Here is a 26,145-nt window from a genome sequence, read left to right as displayed (position 1 = left end):
AAAGGAGGCGTGCTCCGGCGCAAACCATCTCTTAGGCTATTTTGCCGTTTCAAAAAACAATTGCGCTACTAACCAAAAAAAACTAGTCTAAAGTCAGTGGCGCGTTGCGCGTGGTTCATTATGCTATTTTAAGGGCGCATGCTTGACCATAATGTATAGCGTGCACAACGCGCATTGCTTATCTAATCTACACAGATGCAACTGTTATTTTTGCAAATCATAAATTGTTACAATAAAAAATATAAGATAAGGGAAATCATTAAATCATAAATTGTTACAATAAAAAATATTAATACATGAGATAAGGGAAATCATTGTGGTGAGCATTTTGGTGATAGTTTTTATTTATTTTGTGTGGCAGCGTTAAACAATTATCATGCAAATAACGATTAAAATATTTTCATAAGTTTGTTGTGTGGCTGTATTACGTTTATTTTATCTAAATAATAATTAAAATGTTTTCATAAGAAACCTTCATGTATGTGAACTTGATTTGTAAGTGTACTTTGGGGTTGAACCTTGCTTGCGTTTCTTGTGTCCGATTTCAAAGCCCCCAAACCCTTTCAGCGGTGAGGGTGGACGCAGCGATGTCCTCCTGTGTGCCCGGCGTCCCCGATTTATGCTGGCAAGCTTGAGATCCCCCCGTCTCCTGACATCATTGTAGTGCTTGGCGCAGCTGATGAGACAATTGCGGCTATTTCCTCTCACGCCTGTTTAACCGACGCTGATTTGGGCGGGTTTCTCCCATCCCCATACAAAACAACTTCTCTGTCTTTGACTGCTCTTACAAGAACGTCAGTCTCCTCGGCTGTGAACCGCTCCCCACGTGCGCCTGTCAAATCCGTCATAATAATAGCAACCCGCCATGGAACTTGCGCCCTTGCGTTTAAAGGGAATGTTGGATAGCGTTCTGATTGGTTTATTTGACGTTACGCCCAAACCACACCTATGAATAATGAACCTACTTCAGACCAACCCCTTATTGATTTGCGCCCGGCGCAAGACTTATTTCTCCCACTGGGAAAATAGCAACAGTGCCCAAGATCCGCCCACAAAGTCACTTGCGCTTTGCGCTTCGGACTTGCGTTTCAGATCGTTAAAATAGGTCCCTATATGTTAGGCCAAACATCTCAAAGTGCTACAAGTTAAAACAGATCAAAGAAAATTTAAAAATAAATACACATAAAGACATAAAACCTAATCGTGATGCAATGTTACTCAAATGCCTTTTTAAAAAGATAGGTTTTTAGTCCATTTTTAAAATAATTTAAAGTCTGTGTTATCCTCAGGTGATCAGGTAAGGCATTTCATAATCTGGGAGCAGCTAAGCAAAAAGCCTGATATCCCAAAGTACGGAGCTTTGTCCTCAGTAGTTTTAAGATCCCCCATAGCAGAGCGGAGAGAGCAAGCAGAGGATTGTGGGGTAAGATGTTCCTTAAGATAGGAGGGTGCATCTCCATGAATACACTTGTAGGTAAGCTTATACTCAATCCTGAATGTGACCGGTAGCCAATGGAGTGTTTTAAGGATGGGGGTAATATGGTCGTACTTTCGCACCCTCATCAGAATCCTAGCAGCACTGTTTTGGATGTACTGTAGTTTCTGACAACTTTTGGCAGGGATCCCAATGAGCAATGCATTGCAATAGTCCAGTCTGGAGGAAACAAAGGCATGGACAAGCCTTTCAGCATCTGCGAGAGTGAGCATGGGACGAAGCTTGGCAATATTTCTTAGATGGAAATAAGAAGTTTTACACAGGTTGTTGACATGAGCCTCGAAGGTCAAATTGGAATCCATAATAACACCCAAGTTGGAAACCGATGTTGAGAGTAGGATATCCTGGTTTGAGAAAGTAATGCTGGTAAGAAGAGATGTCCTCACCTGATGGGTGGTGCCTATAAGAATTGCTTCAGTCTTTGAGCTGTTTAACTGTAAAAAGTTTTGCTGCATCCACGCCTTTATCTCCTCCAGACAGGTATTCAACATGGAAGATGACATAGTAGCATATGTATTTGAGTTTGTCTTCAGGTAGAGTTGCGTGTCATCAGCATACCAGTGAAATTAAATTTTTTGTCGGCTGATGATACGACCAAGGGGAAGGATATAAAGAATAAACAAGATGGGTCCAAGCACCGAGCCTTGTGGAACACCGCAGGTGACTTCATATGTACGGGATTTATCTTGTTTGCTCCTTCCTTCTGCGCTTCCCCAAGAGGTTCTCAGCTCTCAGTGTTGCAAGCCTGCCATGAATGTCTTTCTGCAACAGGTTTATACCCTCCTTCTCCTCCTCTATAGCCTTCCTTCATTGCTTCTTTAACTGCCTCCTCTCCTTGACTAGGCGATCAATCTCTGTCTGCCTTCTTGACTTGGTGGGGATTGAACGAGTAGCTTGTTTGTCTTCGACCACTCCAAATCGTTCCACGCCATAGGCATAGATAAGATAGCCCATCCTTTCCAACTTTTTCATGGCTGTGCCTCTGATCCCTTTCAGTATGTTGCAGAGATAGGTGTTGGCCTCCTTCCACATTGCCTTGTTGCAGGCTTTTGGCCACTTGACAAATGTCCTTCGCCCCTGAATCCTCTTTTCTGCTGTTGGTCATGATGGGTTTGGTTCAGGTTGCCCTCTTGTGCCATGTTGTTCCTTGGGTTCCAGACACTCCAGACACTGGAAGATCAAATTCCAACACTTTAAAAAATGATGGGTTATTTTTAACCCATGATTTGGCAGAATTTTGCGTTAAATAGGCTCTAAACGTATTTTTCTATTCTTTATATAGACTACTGTGGTAAAACAACTGACCTGACAGATTTTGAGACAACTACAGCTGCAGATACAACAATATCCTCAGGTGCTGTTAAAATTTGTTGGACAAAAACTGAATTTAGTCTATAAATAATAAAAAAGTCCCATATTTGTCCCATATTGCACTATAAAAGTAGATCTTTTCAATAATCAATTTCACATAAATGACAATGTAAATTCAAAGCTTTCTCGCATTTGCATATTCCACTAGTATTTATAAAGAGTCTGTTTGATCTCTTAGTAGTCATTTATCACACTCATAAGAGGAATGGGTCAAATCTGTTTTTCTCCTCTGTAGATGGCTCCTCCTGCAGGGATAGCTGTGGCTCATTTGTTGGCACTTGTGCATGTTACAGTGCTTGTCAAGCTCTGGGTAACTGTTGCCCTGACTTTAAAAGTGAGTTTTTGATCAAACAGACAAATCCTTCCTGACTGAAAATATATATTTTTTTCAGTATAAATCCTCACATAATGTAAATGTACTTATTCAGTTTTATTTATTTTCTTTATAGCCTACTGCTCATTGACAACTTATGAACCGGATCCAACAGTTGGGGGTTTGATCATTTATTTAAATTTAAGGAACATTATTGACTCTAATTGAATGATTGTCATTATTATTCAACATCTGCACTTCCAACCAATGCTGATACCAATAGTTTGGTTGTTATAGTAACTTCTGTCATATTTAAATTATGAAGATTACAATGAATGAATATGAATGAATACTGATTCTAACGATACCTAAAACTTAAATAATCAATTCATCAGTTTAAGGAGACTGTCTTCTGTCTTAGTCTTTTCACACTGCAATTAACCCTTGGTTATCTCCCAACCCCTGGTTAAGCATGAACATGGTAAAATGTAAAACTCTTCACAGGATTCTGTTAACCCGGGGTTTAGAATAACCTGGGGTTAACTATTTTAAATGTGAAAAGCCCTTCTAGAGTCATTAATCACAGTGGTAATAATAAATTAATATATTTTTTCTTTTCTCTCTTCTCAGTGTCCACAACAACCAGTGCAACCACGACAACTGGCTCGACAGAACGTAATACAGTATTGTGTGACATTAGGGTTTTCACACTTGAAATAGGTTAAACAAGGTTATTCTAAACCCAGGGTCAACAGAGTCCTAGGTTATGAGTTTCACGTTTCACGCTGTGCATACTAAAAGTGTTTTATTATCTTCAAGCTGAATACTGATTCTAATGATACCTAAAACCTAGAAAATCTATTCATTAGTTAAAGGAGATTGTACAATCTGTTTAATGGAGCATTTCACACTTGTAATTTAGAAGCGGATTATCCATGAAACTAACCTAGGGTTATAAAACCCTGCTCTGAAGAATTACACAGCTCTCTAAAATGCTAGCTTCTAAATGGCTTTAAGGGTTTAAGAATGCACAGTGTGAAACATCAGATTATGAATACCCAGGGTTATCTCTTAACCCCTGGTTTAGCATAAACCATGTGAAACTCGTAATCCATGATTCTGTTAACCAGTGGTTTAGAATAACCTAAGGGTTAACTACTTAAAGTGTGAAAAGTCCTTCTGTAGTCATTCACAATCAGAATGGTAATAATAAATTAATATATTTTCTCTTTTCCTCAGAAATTTATGTGGATTACTTTTGCGAGTTTAGCTGTGATATTGACTTTGGCCCTTGTTCATGCAAGAGCTCTTGTCAGTACCTTGGCAACTGTTGCCCTGACTATGAGTGTAAGTTCCTTAAAATCACTCAAAAATATAATAACTAAAATCTACCCAGTTTTTCATATGCAACAAATGTCCCCATGTGTCAAAATAACAGCACCAATACAATAATATAACAAAAACTACCGTTATGTTAAATTCAAAGTTGTGAAACTTCTGTGTTTTGTTGGTGTTGTTTTACTTTATTTTCTTCTTTTTACACAGGGTACTGCCCAGTGCCCACAACAACCATGGCAACAGGCTCGACAGAACGTAATATACAGTAGTGTGACATCAGGGTTTTCTCACTTGAAATAGGTTATTCTAAACCCCAGGTTAACAGAATCCTGGGTTATGAGTTTCACGTTTCACACTGTTCATACTAAAAATGTCGACTTTCCAACACTGCAGCAAGACAGTTCAGCACCTGGTTGTGCCGCCAGGTGTAACGGCCTTAGGTGAGGCTGATCTTGCTTCCCACTAAGATGTGCTTCAGTGTTGCTAGACTTTGGCATAGATGGCATGCGGGGTCCTTGGCATACCATTGGCTTAGGTTTGTGGGAGAAGGTAGAACATCGTAGGCAGCCTTGACAGTAAAACTTGCCCTGAATGCCTCCATCTCCCATAGCTCTTTCCAGGAGATCTTCCTTTTCTCCACTCCTTTCCATGTAGCATCATCCAGTAGCATCATCTCCAGTCTGGCTTTGGCACACTTGTACTCCTCAAAGAGACTGGTAAGGGGCAGGTGTAGCATCCCTTTGCCATAAAGTCCAATACTGCTGAGGCACCGGGGAAGGCCAAGCCACTTACTTACATATGAGTAGCCCAATCTCTCCAACTTTTCTACCTTTGAGATGGGACTTCATAGAGGGTTAGTGGCCACAGGAGACATGGAAGTAGTCCATACTGCATGCACCAGAGCTTCAGCTTGCCCAGAAGCAAGGTTCTGTCGATGTTCTCCAGGCTACTGGCTACCTCATCCTAAGCTGCTCTACCTGCTCTTTGTCTTTAAGAGGGGCTTCATACCAACAACCTAGGCTCTTCACTGGCTTCTCGGAAACAGTTGGGATTGGTTCCTTGCCAATGTGAAAGCGGTGATCTGACAACTTCCCCTTGATGATGGAAATACTTCTGGACTTGCTTGGTTTGATCTTCATGTGGGCTCGTTCAATGTTTTCCTGGAGCTTATTTAATAGCCGTACAGTGCAAACCTTGGTCGTGGTAAGAGTTGTGAGGTCATCCATGTAGGCTCTGACTGGCGGCAGCCTCAGCCCAGGTCTTATTCGCTGTCAGCCAACTGTCCATCTAGAGGCCCAAATGATGACCTCCATTGCCAGGGTGAAGGCCAATGGGGAGATGGTGCAGCCGGCCATGATTCCCACTTCCAGGTGTTGCCAAGCTGTTGTGTACTCTGCTGTTGTCACACAGAGTTGGACATCCTTGAAATAGGCCTTGACAAGGGTTGTGAGAGCTGCTGGGACTCTAAAGTTATCAAAGGCTGTCCACGGGAGGTGGCGAGGGATTGAGCCAAAGGCATTTGCGAGATCCAGGAACACCACATGAAGATCTGTTCCCTCCTTTTTGGCGACCTGGATCTGATGCCAGATAGCATGCTCTACACAACCGGAGAAGCCTGAGATGCCTGCTTTCTGGATTGACTTGTCAATCAAGTTGTTTCTTTGCAGGTATACTGCCAGCCTGTCAGTGACCATGCTGAAGAAGATTTTTCCTCCACATTTAAAAGGCTAAAAAGACTATTCACAAATTTAAAGGGATCTTTGTAGAAGCGTGATCTTGTTTGCTCCTTCCTTCTGCGTTTCCCCAAAAGGTTTTCAGCTCTCCTCAGTGTTGCAAGCCTGCCATGAATGTCTTTCTGTAACAGGTTTATACCCTCCTTCTCCTCCTCTATGGCCTTCCTTCATTGCTTCTTCAACTTCCTCCTCTCCTTAACTAGGCGATCAATCTCTGTCTGCCTTCTTGACTTGGTGGGGATTGAACGTGTAGCTTGTTTGTCTTCAACCACTCCAAATCGTTCCACGCCATAGGCATAGATAAGATTGCCCATCCTTTCCAACTTTTTCATGGCTGTGCCTCTGATCCATTCCAGTATGTTGCAGAAATTGGTGTTGGCCTCCTTCTCCATCGTCTTGTTGCAGGCTTTTGGCCACTTGACTAATGGCCTTAGCTCCTAAATCTTCTTTTCTGCTGGTGGTCGTAATGGGTTGGGTTCAGGCTGCCCTCTTGTGCCATGTTGTTTTTCTCGTCTAGGGCAGTGGTGTAGATGTTCTGCAGACTGTGGTGTGTTTCCTGCTGCTGAACTTTTGTCAACTGACTCTGCCTGCTTCTCAGAAAGTAGCTGTCGATGCGGCTACCCTGTTGACCCTTCTTTAGGCACCTTTTTTTGCCCTGGTGTATCTTTAGGCCTTGGGTGGAAGTAGCCTTTGTCCAACCACAAATGCAGTTCTGGAGCTTACATCCTGCTGTAGCTGTCAGAGCCTCAGGTATGTTGATCATCAGTCTAATCTGTTCCATTCCTGTGTTCATTACCGGGTTATCTGCCGATGAGCCATCTTCCGCCCCTGCTCTCGCTGGCTCAGGGGGTGTTTTCTTCTTAGGACTTTTCATAGCTATGTGTGGGTGGGACCCATACACCTCTTGTGCTGGATCCCGCTGCCAGGGGTAGCTAGCCCATGGTGGCCCCATTGGGGTCTGTTCCCTCCTGTCAGCTGTCTTTCCATCCTGTCACAAGGTCTTTCCCTTGTAGTCAGCTGCCCTTTCACAGCAGTCACTGGTTCACAAGATGATCAGAGCTGTTGTATAGGACTTGATGTTGATTTCCCTTAATGCATACTTGAGGCACTGATGAGACTCTGTGGGATAGTTAATTGAGTGACCCTCTGTCACACTCCTGAGGTTTCTCTTTTCTCATAACTCAGTGCATAAACCCTTAACATGATCTAACCCCAGTCTCTAGCGCCACAATTTCACTGCAACTCGACCATACACGCCAGACTGTTTGACTAAGGCCAGAAGCCCCAACTCATTGATGTTAATATCCCTTAATACTTACCTGAGGCAATGTTGCGACCCTGTGGGATGGTCAATTGAGTGATGACACAGCTTTCTAAAATGCTAGATTCTGATTGGCTTTACGGGTTTAGGAATGCACAGTGTGAAACGTCAATATGAATACCCTGGGTTATCTCTTAACCCCTTGTTTTGTATAAACTGTGTGAAACTCGTAACCCAGGATTCTGTTATCCCGTGGATTAGAATAAGCTAAGGGTTAACTACTTAAAGTGTGAAAAGCCCTTCTGTAGTAATTCATAATCAGAGTGGTAATAGTACATTAATATATTTTCTTTTGTCCTTAGATATTTATGTGGATTACTTTTGTGCGTTTAATTGTGATATTGACTTTGGCCCTTGTTCATGCAAGAGCTCTTGTCAGTACCTTGGCAACTGTTGCCCTGACTACGAGTGTAAGTTCCTCGAAATCACTCAAAAATATAATAACTAAAATGTACTTAGTTTTTCATAATGTCACCTTCCTAAAATAATTGCCTAAGTCAAATGACTTGGGCAATAATTTTAGGAAGGTGACGATATGCAACAGCTGTCCCCATGTGTCAAAATAACAGCACCAATACAAAAAAAATATAACAAAAACTACCGTTATGTTTAACCCAAAGTTGTGGAAGTTCTGTGTTTTGTTTTTGATGTTGTTATTGTTGTTTTACTTCTTTATTTTCTTCTTTTTACACAGGGTCTTGCCCAGTGTCCACAACAACCATGACAACAGGCTCGACAGAACGTAATATACAGTAGTGTGACATTAGGGTTTTCACACTTGAAATAGGTTGCCAGAGGTTATTCTAAACCCTTGGTTAACAGAATCCTGGGCTGAGTTTCACGTTTCAAACTGTTCATACTAAAAGTGTTTTTTTGTAGAACTTCAATCTGAATACTGATTCTAACAATACCTAAAAGTTAGATAATCAATTCATCAGTTTAAGGAGACTGTCTTCTGTCTTTTCACACTGCGCTTAACCCCTGGTAAAGTATAAACAGTGTAAAATGTGAAACTCTTCACAGGATTCTGTTAACCTGGGGTTTAGAATAACCTGGGGTTAACTATTTCAAGTGTGAAATGCCCTTCTGTAGTCATTAATCACAGTGATAATAATAAATTCATATATTTTCTCTTGTCACTCTTCGCAGTGTCCACAACATTCAGTACAACCATGACAACAGGCTCGACAGAATGTAATATACAGTATTGTGTGACATTAGGGTTTTCACACTTGAAATAGTTAACCCAAGGTTATTCTAAACCCCAGATTTAACAGAATCCTGGGTTATGAGTTTCACATTTCACGCTGTTCATACTAAAAGTGTTTTTGTAAATATTGAATCTGAATTCTGATTCTAATAATACCTAAAACCTAAAAAATCAGTTCATTAATTTAAGGAGACTGTACAATCTGCCTTAACCCTGGGTTATGCAGCACAGTGTGAAACGTCAGATTATCGATACCCAGGGTTATCTCTAACCTAAGAGTTAACTTTTTAAAGTGTGTAAAGCCCTTCTGTAGTCATTCATAATCAGAGTGGTAATAATAAAGTAATATATTTTCTCTTGTCCTTAGATATTTATGGGGACCACTTTTGCGAGTATAGCTGTGATATTGACTTTGGCCCTTGTTCATGCAAGAGTTCTTGTCATTATCATGGCAACTGTTGCCCAGACTACGAGTGTAAGTTACAGGAAGATAATAAATAAAACTTTTTCATAGCTGAAATCTCTTGATTTGCTATGTATAAATTAAAATACTATTTAATAATAAAATAATTCTGCTTTAAAGGTCACAATAAAAACACTATTTCTGCTAATCTCATGTTAATCTTGAGTACCTATAGAGTAGTTCTGCATCCTTCATATCTCCAAAGAGTCTTTAGTTTTATAAGATTTATAAAGGACAGATCAGCTGTACCGGTATTTTCCAAAAAAGCTAAGCTTCTGGAGGCGTACCATGAGCGGAGCTAGTCATGAGCACAAAACATTATCCCACTATCTCTGATTCGATCTGATTAATAACTTATGATTCACTAAACTGTTTGTGCAATTTACATTATATGCACTTATGTGCCGATTGCCAACAAAGCACAGACATTAATACAGTTTTACTTACCACCTGCAACCAGGTTCGTTCCGAACAGAAACGGTATATTAACGTTTCCCGTTTTCGGTTGAACCCTAAAATTGATGTTCCTGAACCAGTTAGAACAAAAATAAAGTTCCCGAAATGGTTCACTGTAAACCCGGATAAGTTCTACTAACTCAAAAAAAATTGAGGCAACTGATTGCCGCTATTTTTCTAAGTTTGCCAACTTAAAACTTTGAGTACTGACAACTTCAATTCAAATAAAAAAATTGTTTATCTAAACTTAGATAAAGTCTTATATAAATTAAATTATATAATTTGTGTAACTTAAATTATAGTAGTAGTTTTACTTAAATATTTTGAGGCAAATGATTGCCTTGTTTTTCTTAAGTTTCCTGTACTCAAATATCTACATTTTACCACTTAACAGAACACTGTAAAACCTGACAAGTTCAGAGTACTCAAAATATTTAAGTAAACTAACTACCATTTAATTTTGTTCACAAATCACAGAAACATATCATGTGACTCATGAAAATTTGATACCAGTGAAAGTGTGTTGAGACTGAGCTCAGTGCTGACTTTCACATAGGTATTGTTTATATGATAAAGCAACACATTATTGACCTATAGCCTAAGCACAGGCACTACACTTCTGAACAATGGTAAGCACAAAACTAAAAAAAATAGTAAACTATTCTAAATCACCAACATAAATAAATGTTTGTTTACTAAAACCCACATAAAATATCACTTAATTTCAAAAAATGCTCTCGTTTTGCGGGCTCATGCAAACATGCTGGGAACTGAACCTTCTCAACCAATGGTGTTGATTTAACTAGTAAATTAAGTACTTAGTACTAGTTGATTTAACTAGTACTAAGTAAATTTGCAGTGACTCTTTCTGAGCTTACCTGGCAAATTGAACTCATCACAACCAGCAAAAGTTTGTAATTATTTGCATCCAAGAGCAAATTCATTGATGACGTCACTTTTTGGTAAAAAACGCCACTAAAGGGCTTTTGACTTAAAATATTTAATTATGGTTGAATCTACTTTCAAGTTCCCTAAACTCTTTACCTTTGGTGTAGTTGTAAAAACTCAAAAAACTATTTACTGTTAACTTAAATCTATCATAGATGTTGAAAATAATAGTTAGCTAAACTTTTTGGCACATTTTGAGTACAATGTACTTTCTATAATAAGTTAGTTTTACTGTTTGGTTTTACAGTGTTAAAAACATTCCAAGTCTACATCATTTTCCTCAAGTCTCTATCTTGTCATAATTAAACTTCATCATTATTAAAAAGCGCTACATTATGTAAGCAGCATAACTGTAATTCTGACACGCCTATATTTGTTGAGTGCACTTAAACACGCGCACACACACAGATGGAGAACGAATTCCAAAAGGCGTTCCGGGAAGAAGATGCAGCATACGTAAACAGTCGCTCCACATAAAGTGAAAATTACGTTGTTTTTCAGTGCTTTCTTTGCCAAATGTATTTTAATGGACTACAGTATGAGACACAGTAACGCAACTCTCTCTCAAGTTTATACATCAAGAGTTCTGATCTTTGAAGGGCATAGAGATAATCACGTTTGATTGGAGTTGGACTGGACACATTCAACCGCATATGCGTCTGTGTGTACAGAAAATTGCTCACTTTAGCGCCTTTTTGTGGTTAAGTTGTTTAACATTACTTAAAGGTGCAGTGTGTAATTTATAGAAAGATCTCTTGACAGAAATGCAAAATAATATACAAAACTATATCATTAGGAGTGTATAAAGACCTTTATATAATGAATCATTATGTTTTTATTACCTTAGAATGAGACTTTTTATCTACGTACACCGAGGGTCCCTTACGTGGAAGTCGACATTTTGTGCCGCCATGTTTCTACTGAAGCCCTTAACGGAAAAACGTTTTTTACTAAGTTGTCTCAGACGATGACGTTTTTTTCTGTGGCGGCTACAGGAGCTTCTCTTTGTGTTTCAAAAGTGAGGGGTGAGCAGTTACAGGGCCGCTGGTTGCATTTCACAACCTCACTACTAGATGCCGCTAAAATGTACACACTGCACCTTTAAGTGTAAACATTTGCAAGCCTTTGAAACACTTGCAAATGTGTCGTGATCTGTACCGGTTTAAAGCCTTGCCTGCAACTCACGAACAGTTGGGTTATCACTGGGGTCGTCCCATTTTAACAAAATCCAGTGTTAAACAAACACATTTGCACAACTCTGCTACTACCCTGGAAAAACAAACTGCATCCACTGTTCCCATAATGCTGGGTTTATTAAGAATCTGAACAAGCTTCAATTTATCTCGCAAACAAAAACACTTCTTTGGTGACACTGAATTTTTTGTCAGCTTTTTGTCAGCATGTGCGCTATTCCAGGGTGGAGTGCCAATATAAGGACTTTCGCTGTACTTCCATCACTCATTAGGTAACAGAATCACTAGTCAAATTAAACTTTCCAAAACTTGTAAGAACCCTCCGGCCTACATCCAAATTGTTCTCTAAAACTTTGCCCATAGCATGGGAGTCCAGTTCTTTAACTGTGTGAATAAGTCAGAATGCATGCTTTCATTAGAATTTAAAATATAATCTGGTCATATTGTGCATGATTTATCAAAGCATATTGCCCAAAAATGCATCTGAACTTAATTTATGCTTTGCTAAAGCTTTATTCATTTTTCCCTCTTTGATCAGCGTATTGCCCAGCGCCTACAACATCATTGCCACCCATAACAGGTATAGTACTACTGTAACAGCATGGCTTATCCATTCTGATACTGTATCTTGATTCTCATGATACTTGTTTGTAACTATACTTAATTTCTTCTGATCTGCAGATAATCACACAGCATGTGGAGGACACCTGTATGGTTCTGGGCTGTTTTCCAGTCCCAACTATCCACACTATTATTATGACAATGCATACTGTGTGTGGTATCTCTCTGCTCAGCCAGGACAGAGGATCTTCTTGTCATTTGCTGATGTACAGTAAGTGAAATATCAGCTTTATTACAGTGTTGGTGCATGTTTGCTATCAACAGATGTCTTACCTTTAAATCATTAAAATATTTTCATGAACAATCTTACTATTGAGTAGTTTTGTCAGTTTTGATGTGCAGTACTAATAGCAACCTGTAGTTGGAAATTAATACACATTTTAACCCTCTTAAAGAGCTTCTTTCCTGTGTTCTATTCTATCCTACATATTTCTAAGTGTTTACCTTAATTACATGTATGATCATTACTTGAGGAGGTGACATGTTTTCTTGTAAATGAACATTTTGTCTGGCTCTTATTTTTAGGTTCAGTAATTTCACTTTGATGGCAATGAAAATATTATTTTCACCTTTAAATTAATGTCATCTTAGTCATTTGATTAGTATTCAACAAATTTGACAGTCGTTGGTCTTATGCTGCATGCAAGTGTTGTTCTTTTTCTTTTGCAAAGACATCTACGTCTAAAAAAATCCACTTCTTTGGACAAGAAAGTAAACCGTTGCAAAATCACTAAAGATGCAACTAGAAACATTGTAAACAATGAAAGTCAGATGACATGTTAATGGCTATTAAATTTAAATCAAATTCTTCTGGTTCAGGTACCTTTCTGCTTGTTTATGGTTCTTTCAGATTGGAGCGCTGCTGTGACTGTGACTACATCTCTGTACATGATGGTTCTTCCACTGGTCATCAACAATTGGGAAAGATCTGCTTCAATGAGAACACAAACCAGACGTTTCACTCATCTTCTCGATTCTTGACCGTTGTCTTCAGGAGTAACCACTCTGGTGTCGACCATGGCTTTAAGGCCCAGTTCACAAGCTCTCTGACTGCAGATCAAGGTAATAAACTGGGAAGGGGGCATATTTGTAGTAAATATGCTTATTAAAGTAAATAAAATGAATAAAACTCTTGCTCTGCAGGTCATGTGGACTGTTCTTCAGACAACATGGTTATTGTCATTAGAACATCGTACCTGAATTCACTTGGGTTCAATGGAAATGACCTTTATGTGGATGACCATCGATGCAGACCCACCATTAACAGTACTGAGGTTATGTTCCGCTTCTCTCTCAACACGTGCGGCACTGGCAAAGAGGTATAATCACACGTTTTTGTAGCAACATTCAAGAATTTAGTGCTTGAATAATAAAAAGGAAGAATCATCAATACTGCCCTCCTGCCTTACTATGCTCTCCATTCTGTGAATTAAACAACATCTCTTTCTCTCTAGATGATGAATGGTTATGTGACTTACACCAACAACGTGCGGGCATCCCCAGCTAACAGGGAACGTTCCCACAACATTCGCTAACGTTTTTTAAAAGTTCTTTAAAGGTTAGAGCAAAACGTTTTTAACACAACGTTTATGCAACGTTCTTATAACGTTATTAAAGGTTGAATAACGTTCTTATGATGTTGATGAACAAACGTTCTTAGAACAACGTTCTCAGAACGTTCCCTTGAGGTTATTTCTAAACGATGAAGGTTGTCATAATGTTACGGAAAAACGTTCTTAGACCAACGTTCTCAGAACGTCCTTTTGAGGTTATTTCTACACAATGAAAGTTCTCTTAATGTTACGGAAAAACGTTCTGAGAACAACGTCCTCTGAACGTCCTTTTGAGGTTATTTCTACACATTAAAAGTTCTCTTAATGTTACGGGAAAACGTTCTTAGAACAATGTCCTCGGAACGTCCTTTTGAGGTTATTTCTACACAATGAAAGTTCTCTTAATGTTACGGAAAAACGTTCTTAGAACAACGTTCTTGGAACGTCCTCTTGAGGTTATTTCTAAACAATGAAGGTTGTCATAATGTTGTGAGAAAACGTTCTTAGAACAACGTTCTCGGAACGTCCTTTTGAGGTTATTTCCTCACATTGAAAGTTCTCTTAATGTTACTGGAAAACATTCTTAAAACAACGTTCTCGGAACGTCCTTTTGAGGTTATTTCTACACAATAAAAGTTCTCTTAATGTTACGGAAAAACGTTCTTTGAACAATGTTGTCGGAACGTCCTTTTGAGGTTATTTCCGCACATTGAAAGTTCTCTTAATGTTACTGGAAAACGTTCTTAGAACAACGTTCTCGGAACGTCCTTTTGAGGTTATTTCCTCACATTGAAAGTTCTCTTAATGTTACTGGAAAACGTTCTTAGAACAACGTTCTCGGAACGTCCTTTTGAGGTTATTTCTACACAATAAAAGTTCTCTTAATGTTACTGGAAAACGTTCTTAGAACAATGTTCTCGGAACGTCCTTTTGAGGTTATTTTTAAACGATAAAGGTTGTCATAATGTCACGGGAAAACGTTCTTAGAACAATGTTCTCGGAACGTCCTTTTGAGGTTATTTCTACACATTGAAAGTTCTCTTAATGTTACGGGAAAACGTTCTTAGAACAACGTTCTCGGAACATCCTCTTGAGGTTATTTTTAAACGATGAAGGTTGTCATAATGTTACGGGAAAACGTTCTTAGAACAATGTTCTCGGAACGTCCTTTTGAGGTTAATTTTAAACGATGAATGTTGTCATAATGTTACGGGAAAACGTTCTTAGAACAACGTTCTCGGAACGTCCTTTTGAGGTTATTTCTACACATTAAAAGTTCTTTTAATGTTACGAAAAAACGTTCATAGAACAATGTTCTCGGAACGTCCTTTTGAGGTTATTTCCTCACATTGAAAGTTCTGTTAATGTTACTGGAAAACGTTCTTAGAACAACGTTCTCGGAACGTCCTTTTGAGGTTATTTCTACACAATAAAAGTTCTCTTAATGTTACGAAAAAACCTTCTTAGAACAATGTTCTCGGAACGTCCTTTTGAGGTTATTTCCTCACATTGAAAGTTCTCTTAATGTTACTGGAAAAGGTTCTTAGATCAACGTTCTCGGAACGTCCTTTTGATGTTATTTCTACACAATGAAAGTTCTCTTAATGTTACGTAAAAACGTTCTTAGAACAACGTTCTTGGAACATCCTCTTGAGGTTATTTTTAAACGACGAAGGTTGTCATAATGTCACGGGAAAACGTTCTTAGAACAATGTTCTCGGAATGTCCTTTTGAGGTTATTTCTACACATTGAAAGTTCTCTTAATGTTACGGGAAAACGTTCTTAGAACAACGTTCTTGGAACGTCCTCTTGAGGTTATTTCTAAACGATGAAGGTTGTCATAATGTTACGAGAAAACGTTCTTAGAACAATGTTCTCGGAACGTCCTTGTGAGGTTATTTCCTCACATTGAAAGTTCTCTTAATGTTACTGGAAAACGTTCTTAGAACAATGTTCTCGGAACGTCCTTTTGAGGTTATTTCTACACAATAAAAGTTCTCTTAATGTTAAAGAAAAACGTTCTTAGAACGACGTTCTCGGAACGTCCTTTTGAGGTTATTTCTACACATTGAAAGTTCTCTTAATGTTACGGGAAAACGTTCTTAGAACGACGTTCTTGGAACGTCCTCTTGAGGTTATTTCTAAACGAAGAAGGTTGTCATAATATTACGGAAAAACGTTCTTAGAACAACATTCTCTGAACGTCCCCTTGAGGTTATTTCTACATGACGAAAGTTGTCATAATGTTACGGGAAACGTTCTTAGAACAACGTTTTTGGAACATCCTCTTGAGGTTAATTTCTAAACAATGAAGGTTGTCATAATATTACGGAAAAACGTTCTTAGAACAACATTCTCGGAATGTCCCCTTGAGGTTATTTCTACATGATGAAAGTTGTCATAATGTTACGGGGAACGTTTTTAGAACAACTTTTTTGGAACGTCCTCTTGAGGTTATTTCTAAATGATGAAGGTTGTCATAATATTACGGAAAAACGTTCTTAGAACAACATTCTCGGAATGTCCCCTTGAGGTTAATTCTACATGATGAAAGTTGTCATAATGTTGCGGGAAACGTTCTTAGAGCAACGTTTTTGGAATGTCCTCTTGAGGTTATTTCTAAACCATAAAGGTTGTCATAATGTTACGGGAAAACGTTCTTAAATCAACGTTCTCGAAACGTCATGTTGAGTTTATTTCTACACGATGAAGGTTATCATAATGTTAGGAGAAAACTTTCTTAGAACAACGTTCTCAAAACGTCCTGTTGATTTTATTTCTACTTGATGAAGGTTGTCAAAATGTTAAGAATTTTTTTTAGTAGAAAACGTTCTTAGAACAACGTTCTTGAAAACGTCCTCTTGAGGTTATTTCTACAGTACTTGATGAAGGTTCTCGTTATGTTAAGAGAAATCATTCCTAGATCCAGCATTTTCTAAACTTCCTTTTGATGATATTTGTACTTGATGAAGGTTCTTGTAATCTTAAGAGAAAACGCTCTTGTTTTAAAATAAAATAAAAAAAACAAGATCATTGCACATCATTTGTCATTAATCCAAGTAATAAGAACAATTACAGACTCTAAAATTTACCCCCAGGTAAGCACCTATATAAATGTACCAGGCCAAGAGCTTAACATTAAATAATAGTTGCAACTACATGCGTTAGCCTAGTGCTAACTAGACATTCAGAACACTCTGAGATGTTTGTTGGTCCAAATAAAGTAGGTACTGAACCATCTTTCAGGGTCAAACGTTTCGCAAATCCTGCCTTGAACTCACCTAGATTGGAGAAGCAATCGTCAGTAAAATAACAAAAAAGGGGTTTTTATCCTCTGAATTTGATTTATCTTCATGGTAGTGAAAACAACACAAACTTGCCCTTACAGCTTAAAACACAGTGTGTTAGACATGATGTTAACACACCAACTAGTGTAAGGGTCTGTGTGCAGATCAGGGTTTTCATTTCTCCCGTGCAAGACTGTAGTCTTATGCAAAGTATTGCCTTTATATGTAAATAGACAACAGGTCAGAGATTCAAAAAGAAAATGTATGTAACATGGTTCAACTCCCTACTTTAGAAACTTGTGTGTTTGCACACCATAGATGGACAGCTACATGACACACTGCAATAAAGGTAATTTTCGATATTGAAACTGCCTGGCACTTTAATATCAATTTGTTGAAAATGACAAAAAGACAAAAAATGTGGCATGGCTTTACATTTGGAAGATTATGTCACCAAGTTGAGCCCCCTGTGTGTGTATAACCCATGCAGGTTATTGCCTACAGTTGTGCAAAGGCCTGTTGTCCTGTACACTATGAACCAGGAAGGGTTTTTTTGGTGAACTGTGTACATGACATGTACAAAAGCTTTGACAATCAGAGAGACATTGTGTGATTGAAATGGTACAGAAAAAAACGAGAAACTAAGTTGGAATGGAAGATGCTCAATCATTCATATACATTACATGGTCAGATGATGCTAGAAAGAATCAAGCCACAGAGGAGAAAACCAATAAGTGCATAAGAATTTTAATGAAATTTATGTGATGGATAGGTTGCCCTTAAATTAAGGTGACCAGCTTTTTCAAATGACAAGTACGGACATGTCCTAATGATTAAAATATCCTTGAAATCTTATTTGTTATTGTCTAGAAATTTAAAAACAGGGTCAAAACCTTTTTAAATGTTTTCATCTTTTATGTGGGTTATGGAGAACACACCAAAAACGGGGACATCCTTAAATTAAATTTTTTTTAATTTATGGGAAAAGTTGATCACTGTTTTGAATCTTGACTTAATTATAAAAAGAAATTATAAACACTTACAGGAGCAAAGTAAATGAAATAAAAAAAATACAAATATTAAAGTAGTATCTAAAAAATAACGAAAATGTGAAGCATCTTGTTTATGGAATCTATCTATATAATCTGAAATTTAAAATATTTAATGTTCCCAGATGCTTTCTTAAATAGGTTATAAATTAGTAGAGTAATATAAACGTCTAATAACGCTTATATGTATCACTACTGTCCGTTTTCAGCACTGGATATATTTATTTTGATATATTTATATAATCTAATATTTTATATTGTGATGTATATTTTTAAAAACAAATTGGCGCGCAAGACGAACCGCGCATGCGCATGAAGAAACGTTCCAGATACAGTCCACGCGGTGAGAGCCAAACCGCGTTAGGTAAGTGTGTATATTATTTATCTTTCTTTATTTTCTTTGAAAAGTATGACCTAGCTAATATGGCATAAAGTGAGTAACGTTAAACGTTTTAGCATCGATTGACCAGTCACTCTTTTTTCCATCATATGTGTCGGATTGTGTTTGTTTATGGGTCTGGCTAGTGGCAAACTGTGAAGTTACTGACCAATACCTGGTCTGAAATAAAAATATTTTGTTTTCCCAAAGACGAGGGCAGACGACAAGCATGAATAACCGCTGTGTGGACGTTATTTGTAAATGTGGTAACTTAGTTGACACGCTTTTGCAATGATTAGAACTTGCAACTCAAGTTTACTTACATGTTTAACGTTATTTCGCTTCTCATCGAAAATAATCTACACTACAGGGACTTTGATAATGTTACTTTTATTTATTCTTTGTGGAAGTTAGTTCAGTACTACTGTGCAGTACTTGTAACAGAAACAGTATTGCTGTTTCTGTATGTTTGTGAATAGTAAACAATGTTTGCAGTATATCTGTAAACCATACTGTATAAGCAGTAACTTATACATGTAAGTTAACAATGCACAGTAGGCTATACACAATACTGCAGCAGCAGCAGTATAAGGCATGTTACTGCTTATATAATAGATATTGTTAGTATAAAATACAGCATGGCATGTGGCTCTTGAATATGTTTGTAATATTACTTTTCTCCCCCAGTAACATCTTTGAAGGTTTCATGAAATTCAGTCTGGCTCGGTATGTTGAGAATAATTCTTAAAAAAATGTAAAATAACTAGTTAAATCTGTTAAAGATGTATTTACCTGTTGTCTGCATAATTTTTCATAAGTCCAAGATTGAACACATTGTGTACCATTTTAGAGGTCTGCTATAAGTGATGTGGGATTAAGATGGGAAAAATGCAGCCTGCAAAGTGCTAAATTATAATTTATTTTGTTTCAGATCCGCTTGGTAGCAATGGTCCAGGTGATGCTGTAAGGAAGGTTTTGCAAGTTGCCCCATACAATGCATCGAAAGGGAAAGAAATACCTTTGGCACTGTGATTATTCGTAAGTGTTTCAAAAGTTTCTGTAACTCGACTGATATTGCTTCTACAGGGAGTGCAGAGTTGTTGGCCAGGATGTGTTTTTGAGGATTGCTTTTGTTGTTGTGCAGCTGCAGTGCTCTTGGTCGGTTCGGGGTGTTGACAGGCCCTCAAACCTGAACATTTAAGTACTAAAAGTGAAATTTTGCCTTTCTTAAGAGGATATTTCTATGTGCACCATTGTTGGGCGGCTGTTGGTGTGCAGAATTATTGGGCAACTCAGGGCTCCAAACTGCGACTAAAATGGTCGCATTTGCGACCAAATATATTTATTTCCGAGTGAAATTTCTGTCAAGGTCGCCATTGGCGACAATACAAATTTACTCCCTTTGATTGTAAAATTTGCATTATATGTGCATGTTTTATAACCAGTAGCCTATCGCTTCATTTGTTTTGTTAACTTCATGAAATGAGATGCGTTGTGTGAACGTCACCCCTCGTTCAGACAGCCAGTGACGTTATTGCTGTGTGTCGCTTGTCTCTTTCAATGAGGCGTTTCTAAATCTGCTTGTCATAAACAAATGAGTACCATCCACGCCAGTAACTGACGAGAGAAGGATGACGTGAACTCCACTGCTTTGTTCTCAATGGTAGTCGCTCCCGAAAGTCGCTCGACCTTTGCATAAAGTAAAACTTTTCTTAACTTTCTCGCGTCGCTGGACACGCGCATACGGTCGCCAACGGTCACTTTCACTCGTGTCACCGGAAGTCGCCAGGTTTCCATTGAATGAGATTGCGTCGCTCTGCTACTGCTAACAAAAAGCAGGCTCCAGCAGCTGTGCCAGAACGAGCGCGGGAGAGAACGCCAGAGACACAGGGATTCATCTTTCCGCATCAGTCAATGAACACCGTGCCGAAAGACATTTCAAAACGTCCTGGATTTTAGACTATTTGAACGACAAAGATGCTAAACGGAGCGTTTTTTTGTGCGCATACGTGCACACACTCAAGCCCAATGCGCGTTTTAAAAATCACGCAAACACATGATTTCTTTGGGCTTGACAGGAGATATACGCACAAATGATCTTGTAATGCCACAGTCTCTGCAAGTATACTCATAAAAACAGACATTTATAAGTGAGCAGTTGAACAGATGTGTCAGTAGCTACGTTTACATGGACACATTTTGCCTCCATCGGATTAAAATCCTTCCGATTAAAGGAGCGGTGAATCAAAAACTCAATTTTAACTTGATAATTTGTTATATAAGAGGTCATCAACTTAAATGAACATCCTGCAAGTTTCAGAACTGAAAACGTCCGTGCTACTGAAATATAACCGTTTTTGGCACCAAGCCAGCTAAACACTCCAGTGAGGAATTCGGAAATCTATGACGTCAAAGTAGAATTGAAACACCTCCCCATAACCGAAAGGACAAGTCTACTTTTGTAGCCCCGCCCACAGCTTCGCGTGACACACGTGTGTCTCAACGAGTAAACATGTCTTTAAAGATTGACAAATGTAACCAAAATGACTTTTAAATACATTTTTTCTGAGAGACTTTTATTTTGACGCGGTGATCTGTTATGATACCATGGAAACGCATTTTCGGTTGTGGAAGAACCGCGTGGGAACAACACAGAAGCTAAATACTTCAATTCGGAGGCTTGGAACATAACATTAGCAATATGCGTGGATAAAGTTTGCTTTTGAAGAAGTTCCAGCTCGTGTGGGGAGCGTTTGTTAACGTTGTGTACACGGATTCATTTGTAAAGAAGTTGATGCTGGATTTGCAGAGAGACTGTGATTAAAAGCACCACTTATATTGGATCTGACAACAATGACACAGCAGTATAATACACAGTAAGACATTTTACTTTATTTAAGTTACTGCGTTTCACTATTGCTTTGTTAGAAGAGATCCCTTGATATGTCCTGTTGTAACATCCGTGTCTAAACACGTTTGTTTGACTGTTTTAATTTACTAAAAACATTAAACGATTAATAAATGTACAACACTTAACAATACGACTGTAATTTAAAGGTAGAAATATGCAAAGTTAGTTATAAGGAAGGATTTATCAGCCGCAGTTTAGATTCTGATGCCCGTTTACTGTGTTGTATACGGTAATTTAGGCGAATTGTGTTTGAAAGGTCAAACACTCAACAAAGCTTTTTTTTTATCATATAACTGTGGTATTTAACATTACGTGAATGTAAAAGCAACCTCACAAGCACAATAGAAATATACAAAGTTATTGAAAAGGATTTATTAGCCGCAGTTTAGATTCTGATGCACGCTTACTGTGTTTTATACGGTAATTTAGTCACGTCGAGTTTTGTTTCTACTTAAATATACGTATTGTCATTTATGTGTATCATCTTTAGTAGAGGTCGACCGATATGCTTTTTCTCTGGCCGATGCCGATTTTTTAGAAATTGGGGCAGCCGATGGCCGATATGTTTGGCCGATTTTCTATATGTACATAATAATCAAAATGTTCTCATCATTATTAGCAGATATTTTAAATGCAAAAATGTCACTATTTAAGTCAAAGTATATATGTGTACATAATAATCAAAATGTTCTCATCATTATTAGCAGATATTTTAAATGCAAAAATGTCACTATTTAAGTCAAAGTATTTAAAAATATATGACTGGTCTTTCTGAAGAGTTTTACAACCTCCTCTGCACCATGCATTTATCAGACACAGATATTACCTAACACTCTGCTGTCATCATCTTTGATCAGTTTTTTACCATGGCTTTTATTGCTTTGTAGGATAAAATCCTTATTTGGTAGACCTGATAAAATATTTATTCATCATAAAGTTAACATAGTAAATGGTTTTTAGTTGAGACTGTTATTTAGGGCAAATCTTTCTAAACACATTTACATTCTCATTTCTGAGACGCTATAAGTGACTGATTGTGCTGACAGTGACGTCTTGTGAGTTTAGTGTTGGGACAGATCTGTTGTTTCAACCGTTCATTCAAACGAATCCGTTCAAAGGAGTCAGTTCGCGAATCGGACGCGCTGTGTTCTAATCCAGGCTGAACAGCGCAAAACTGTAAACAAAGTCTTACTGTAACAACACGAAAAACATTTCCTTTGTGGATATGATTTGGTCTTCCGACCTTTCGCCATCGAGTCAGTTTTGTTTTGAGTAATAAAAGCAGGGAGACAGAAAGCGTGCACGCGCGGCTCTTCTCTCTCTGTCACGCAAACAAAACTCATCATCACTCATTAATCACATGAAATGAGCCTAATCTTTGCACGGACTATGCACCGCGAGACATAAGCCTGTCGCGCTGTTGTACTGGCTGCTTAATTCGCGCGATCCACCATCATTTAGTAAAGCTGTTTGTGAACAAGGCATGGCTGCACACACACGATAAGGGAGCGAGCTGCCTGCAGCAAGAGGCAGCGTCACGAGTTCTACAACAGCGCTTAGGTGCCCGCAGATGCGCCTGCCTATTAATCGGCCTAGTTTTGCAGCAAAATCGGCCAAAGCCGATTTTTTAAAATATGCCAAAAATCGGCCAATTAATCGGCCGGCCGATAAATCGGTCGACCTCTAATCTTTAGCACCCAGAATCTTTTGTGGCTCAAACATATTTGTGTTCGGCAGTTATTTTTATCACATTAATGCTTTTAAAACATTTCCCTACATGTAATGACGGGGAATGAAGCTGTCCAATCATAGCAGTGGGTGTTTACGTTCAGGTCTTCAATGTGGCCCGCCCCTTCAAACGAACCATTTCTCAAGACAGCCACTAATCCATGTTACAAAATAGCGTATTACTTATTGCTTTTATGTTTTTGAATGTAAAAACCAAGCACTTAATAATGTGATCGGATTGATGTGCGTGTTTATATGACACAAGATTTACATCAGATTTGATCATTTGACATGCGCACATTGCACAAATATAGTTTCACGCTGTTTCAAGATTTGCTTTGTGCCTCAGCTGATTATAAAGCAGCAGCAAAAACACCCATTCACGTGTGCCCAAAAAGCGTATTTTACTTCACGCAGTGCTGCAGAGACCGTTCGCGAGAGCGAGTCCAAACACACGCGTTTGTGGATCAGAGAATAAATCATGGACTGACCGGACAACGCTGTCTTGTATCACTTTATGGGGAATTGGAAGGATAATAGGAACAAGATTAACAAGACAAATCACTTCTTGTGACTTCCTTCAACAAAACAAACTCAAATATTTGCGTCACATGTCATTACGGCAATTCTACGTCATTGCACGTGTGAACATGCTCAACACTCCCGTCCTGCAGGTGGCGGAAATGCGCCTTTCAGTGGGTTTACCAACCGCCATTAAAAAAAGAAAAGATGGCACATGCGCAGAGCGTCCCAGTTTCAGTTATCCATCCGGTCAAGTGTATACATGTCCTTTTGAGCGGATTACAAAAGGTATAAACCACCCCTAACAAGCGAATTAGATTTTTAATCAGATTGCCACTTTTTAGTCCGATTGAGGTGTTTACATGGAGCATTTTTATTCCGATTGATCATTTAAACGGATTACAAATGTCCATGTAAACGCAGCTAGTGTAAAGATCAGTGCTTCTCCGTTCTTAAAGGGACAGTTCATCTTATAAGAAAAGCTTATGTTTGAGTCGTTATGTAAATCAGACTACAGAAGACAAAAGGAAAATCACTTTTATAGCTTTAAAAAGATCAATTATATTTAATTTATAGAATGAAAACAGTGCTGTATTAATTTGATACTGTTTCTCTACCTAATCAATACTGTTAGATCTTACTTTATTTGTAAATTTGTTCTTTTCTATTTTATATGTTTGTAATTTCTTGATTTGTTCTTATTTAATTTTCCAACATCGCTTTTTTGCTTATCTGAAAATTATTCAACTCATGACTCAAAAACCATAATGCAATTAATTTAACCAGTACTATATTGTAAAATTAAGTAATTTTAAAATACATGTACTGTAGGCATTCAGGTCCACCCTATTCCAAGGCCAACTTAAAATTGTATGGCCTTGTGACTGATGGTCAGATTATGGCAAAATAAAATTATTGCAGATGTCAAATGGTAAGGGAATGCTACTTGTTACAGCTTTCCACATGTATTAACCCATTTAATTAAACATGGTTTTGGATAACCTACTAGTCAAATGTTTACATTTTAAATTTACAACCTATATTGTCCGTCAGAATTAAATAATTGAAATAATGGTCATAATGTATTTTTTTGCATTTGTTATGTGGTGTGCATTTTGTTTCTGCGCGTGCAGGGGTGTGGGGGGATGTTGGGTTCCTTCCTCATTTTTTGTCCTTGGCCAATCACATGCCTTAAGAATAAACAAGTTAAGTTACCCCTTATGAGGCCATAATATTTATTCTGGGAGAGTCCCCCACCTCCCGGCCCCATCAGAGGCCACGTCGCCCCTCGAGCACCCTTTTCACCCCTGACCATTTTCATGCCTGCTAAAAGTAAGTGCATTGTTATGTGGCTCTTAAAAAAATTATTTGGCGCCTGTTTTTTTCCCCTATAAGAGCCAATGGCTCCTTAATTGATTTTTTTTGTTTGGAGCCCTGCAACTGAATGGGGGGCAAGGGTTTTGCCATCTCACTTGTTTTTTTTCTCCTGTTGAAGTGAGAATAATAAACAAACTCTACATTTACAAAAAAATTAATAAAACAATAAAAAATAAAAAAATATATGGACTCAGTGACCGGTGTGGCCGCCCTTCTTTTCGATGGCAGTCGCAGGCCTTCCATTCGGTCGGTTTTTTGGTCTGGTCTGGACCAATGTTTTGTGCGGCCACGGCCGCGGCCTCCCGGACGCTGTTCGGGGAGGTGTGCTGTTTGCCTTCGCTGTGGATGTCCTGCTTGGGAAGGGATCAAAATATCTCAATAGGGTTTAAGTCAGGTGAAGAAGGGGCCATGTCATTAGTTTTTCATCTTTAAAGCATTTACTGGCCAGCCATGCAGTGGAGTACTTTGATGTATGTGATGGAGCGTTGTCTTGCAAAATAATCAGTCTTCTTGAAAGAAGCAACTTTTTCCTGTACCGCTGCTTGAAGAAAGTGTCTTCTACATTACAGGCAGGCAGGCACAGACAAGTATTATTAAAGATAAGCTTGTTGGACCTTTTTGGGTTGAAAATGAAAAAAAAAAAACTCTCAGACCTACTGCCAATTTTTAGAGGACGCTTTCTTCAAGCAGTGGTGCAGGAAAAAAATATGCATCTTTCCAGAGGACTTTTTTGTGCGGGACGGCGCTTCATCACATGCATCGGGGTGCTCCACTGCATGACTGGCATGTGGAGGCCTTGGAGATGAAGGGCTGGTTACATGGCCCCCTTCTTCGCCTGACTTGAACCCTGTTGGGACCTTTTGATCCCTTCTTGAG

The 26,145-nt window shown here is 38.5% G+C and overlaps 1 protein-coding gene and 1 long non-coding RNA gene across 2 annotated transcripts in view; both read left to right on the top strand.

Moving 5' to 3' along the window:
• The window catches only part of LOC129417038 (uncharacterized), a 45,286-nt gene that overhangs the window by 6,837 nt on the left and 12,304 nt on the right, over positions 1–26,145 (top strand). The window contains exons 9-22 of the mRNA XM_073869364.1: positions 2,778–2,849; positions 3,102–3,200; positions 3,316–3,360; positions 3,810–3,854; positions 4,419–4,526; positions 4,725–4,772; positions 7,874–7,981; positions 8,266–8,313; positions 8,721–8,765; positions 9,149–9,256; positions 12,380–12,421; positions 12,523–12,673; positions 13,313–13,524; positions 13,606–13,781. Coding sequence (XP_073725465.1) covers positions 2,778–2,849; positions 3,102–3,200; positions 3,316–3,360; positions 3,810–3,854; positions 4,419–4,526; positions 4,725–4,772; positions 7,874–7,981; positions 8,266–8,313; positions 8,721–8,765; positions 9,149–9,256; positions 12,380–12,421; positions 12,523–12,673; positions 13,313–13,524; positions 13,606–13,781 — 1,307 coding nt within the window. The remainder of the gene's footprint in view (positions 1–2,777; positions 2,850–3,101; positions 3,201–3,315; positions 3,361–3,809; positions 3,855–4,418; positions 4,527–4,724; positions 4,773–7,873; positions 7,982–8,265; positions 8,314–8,720; positions 8,766–9,148; positions 9,257–12,379; positions 12,422–12,522; positions 12,674–13,312; positions 13,525–13,605; positions 13,782–26,145) is intronic.
• Positions 18,449–21,492, top strand: LOC141365250 (uncharacterized). The gene is made up of 3 exons (XR_012370449.1): positions 18,449–18,716; positions 19,419–19,457; positions 19,663–21,492. It is a non-coding gene; the product is annotated as an uncharacterized lncRNA (long non-coding RNA).

The sequence above is a fragment of the Misgurnus anguillicaudatus genome, chromosome 7 (genome assembly GCF_027580225.2).
Source record: "Misgurnus anguillicaudatus chromosome 7, ASM2758022v2, whole genome shotgun sequence".
In the NCBI taxonomy this organism is placed as follows: domain Eukaryota; kingdom Metazoa; phylum Chordata; class Actinopteri; order Cypriniformes; family Cobitidae; genus Misgurnus; species Misgurnus anguillicaudatus.
This window is presented reverse-complemented; position numbering and strand designations above follow the sequence as displayed.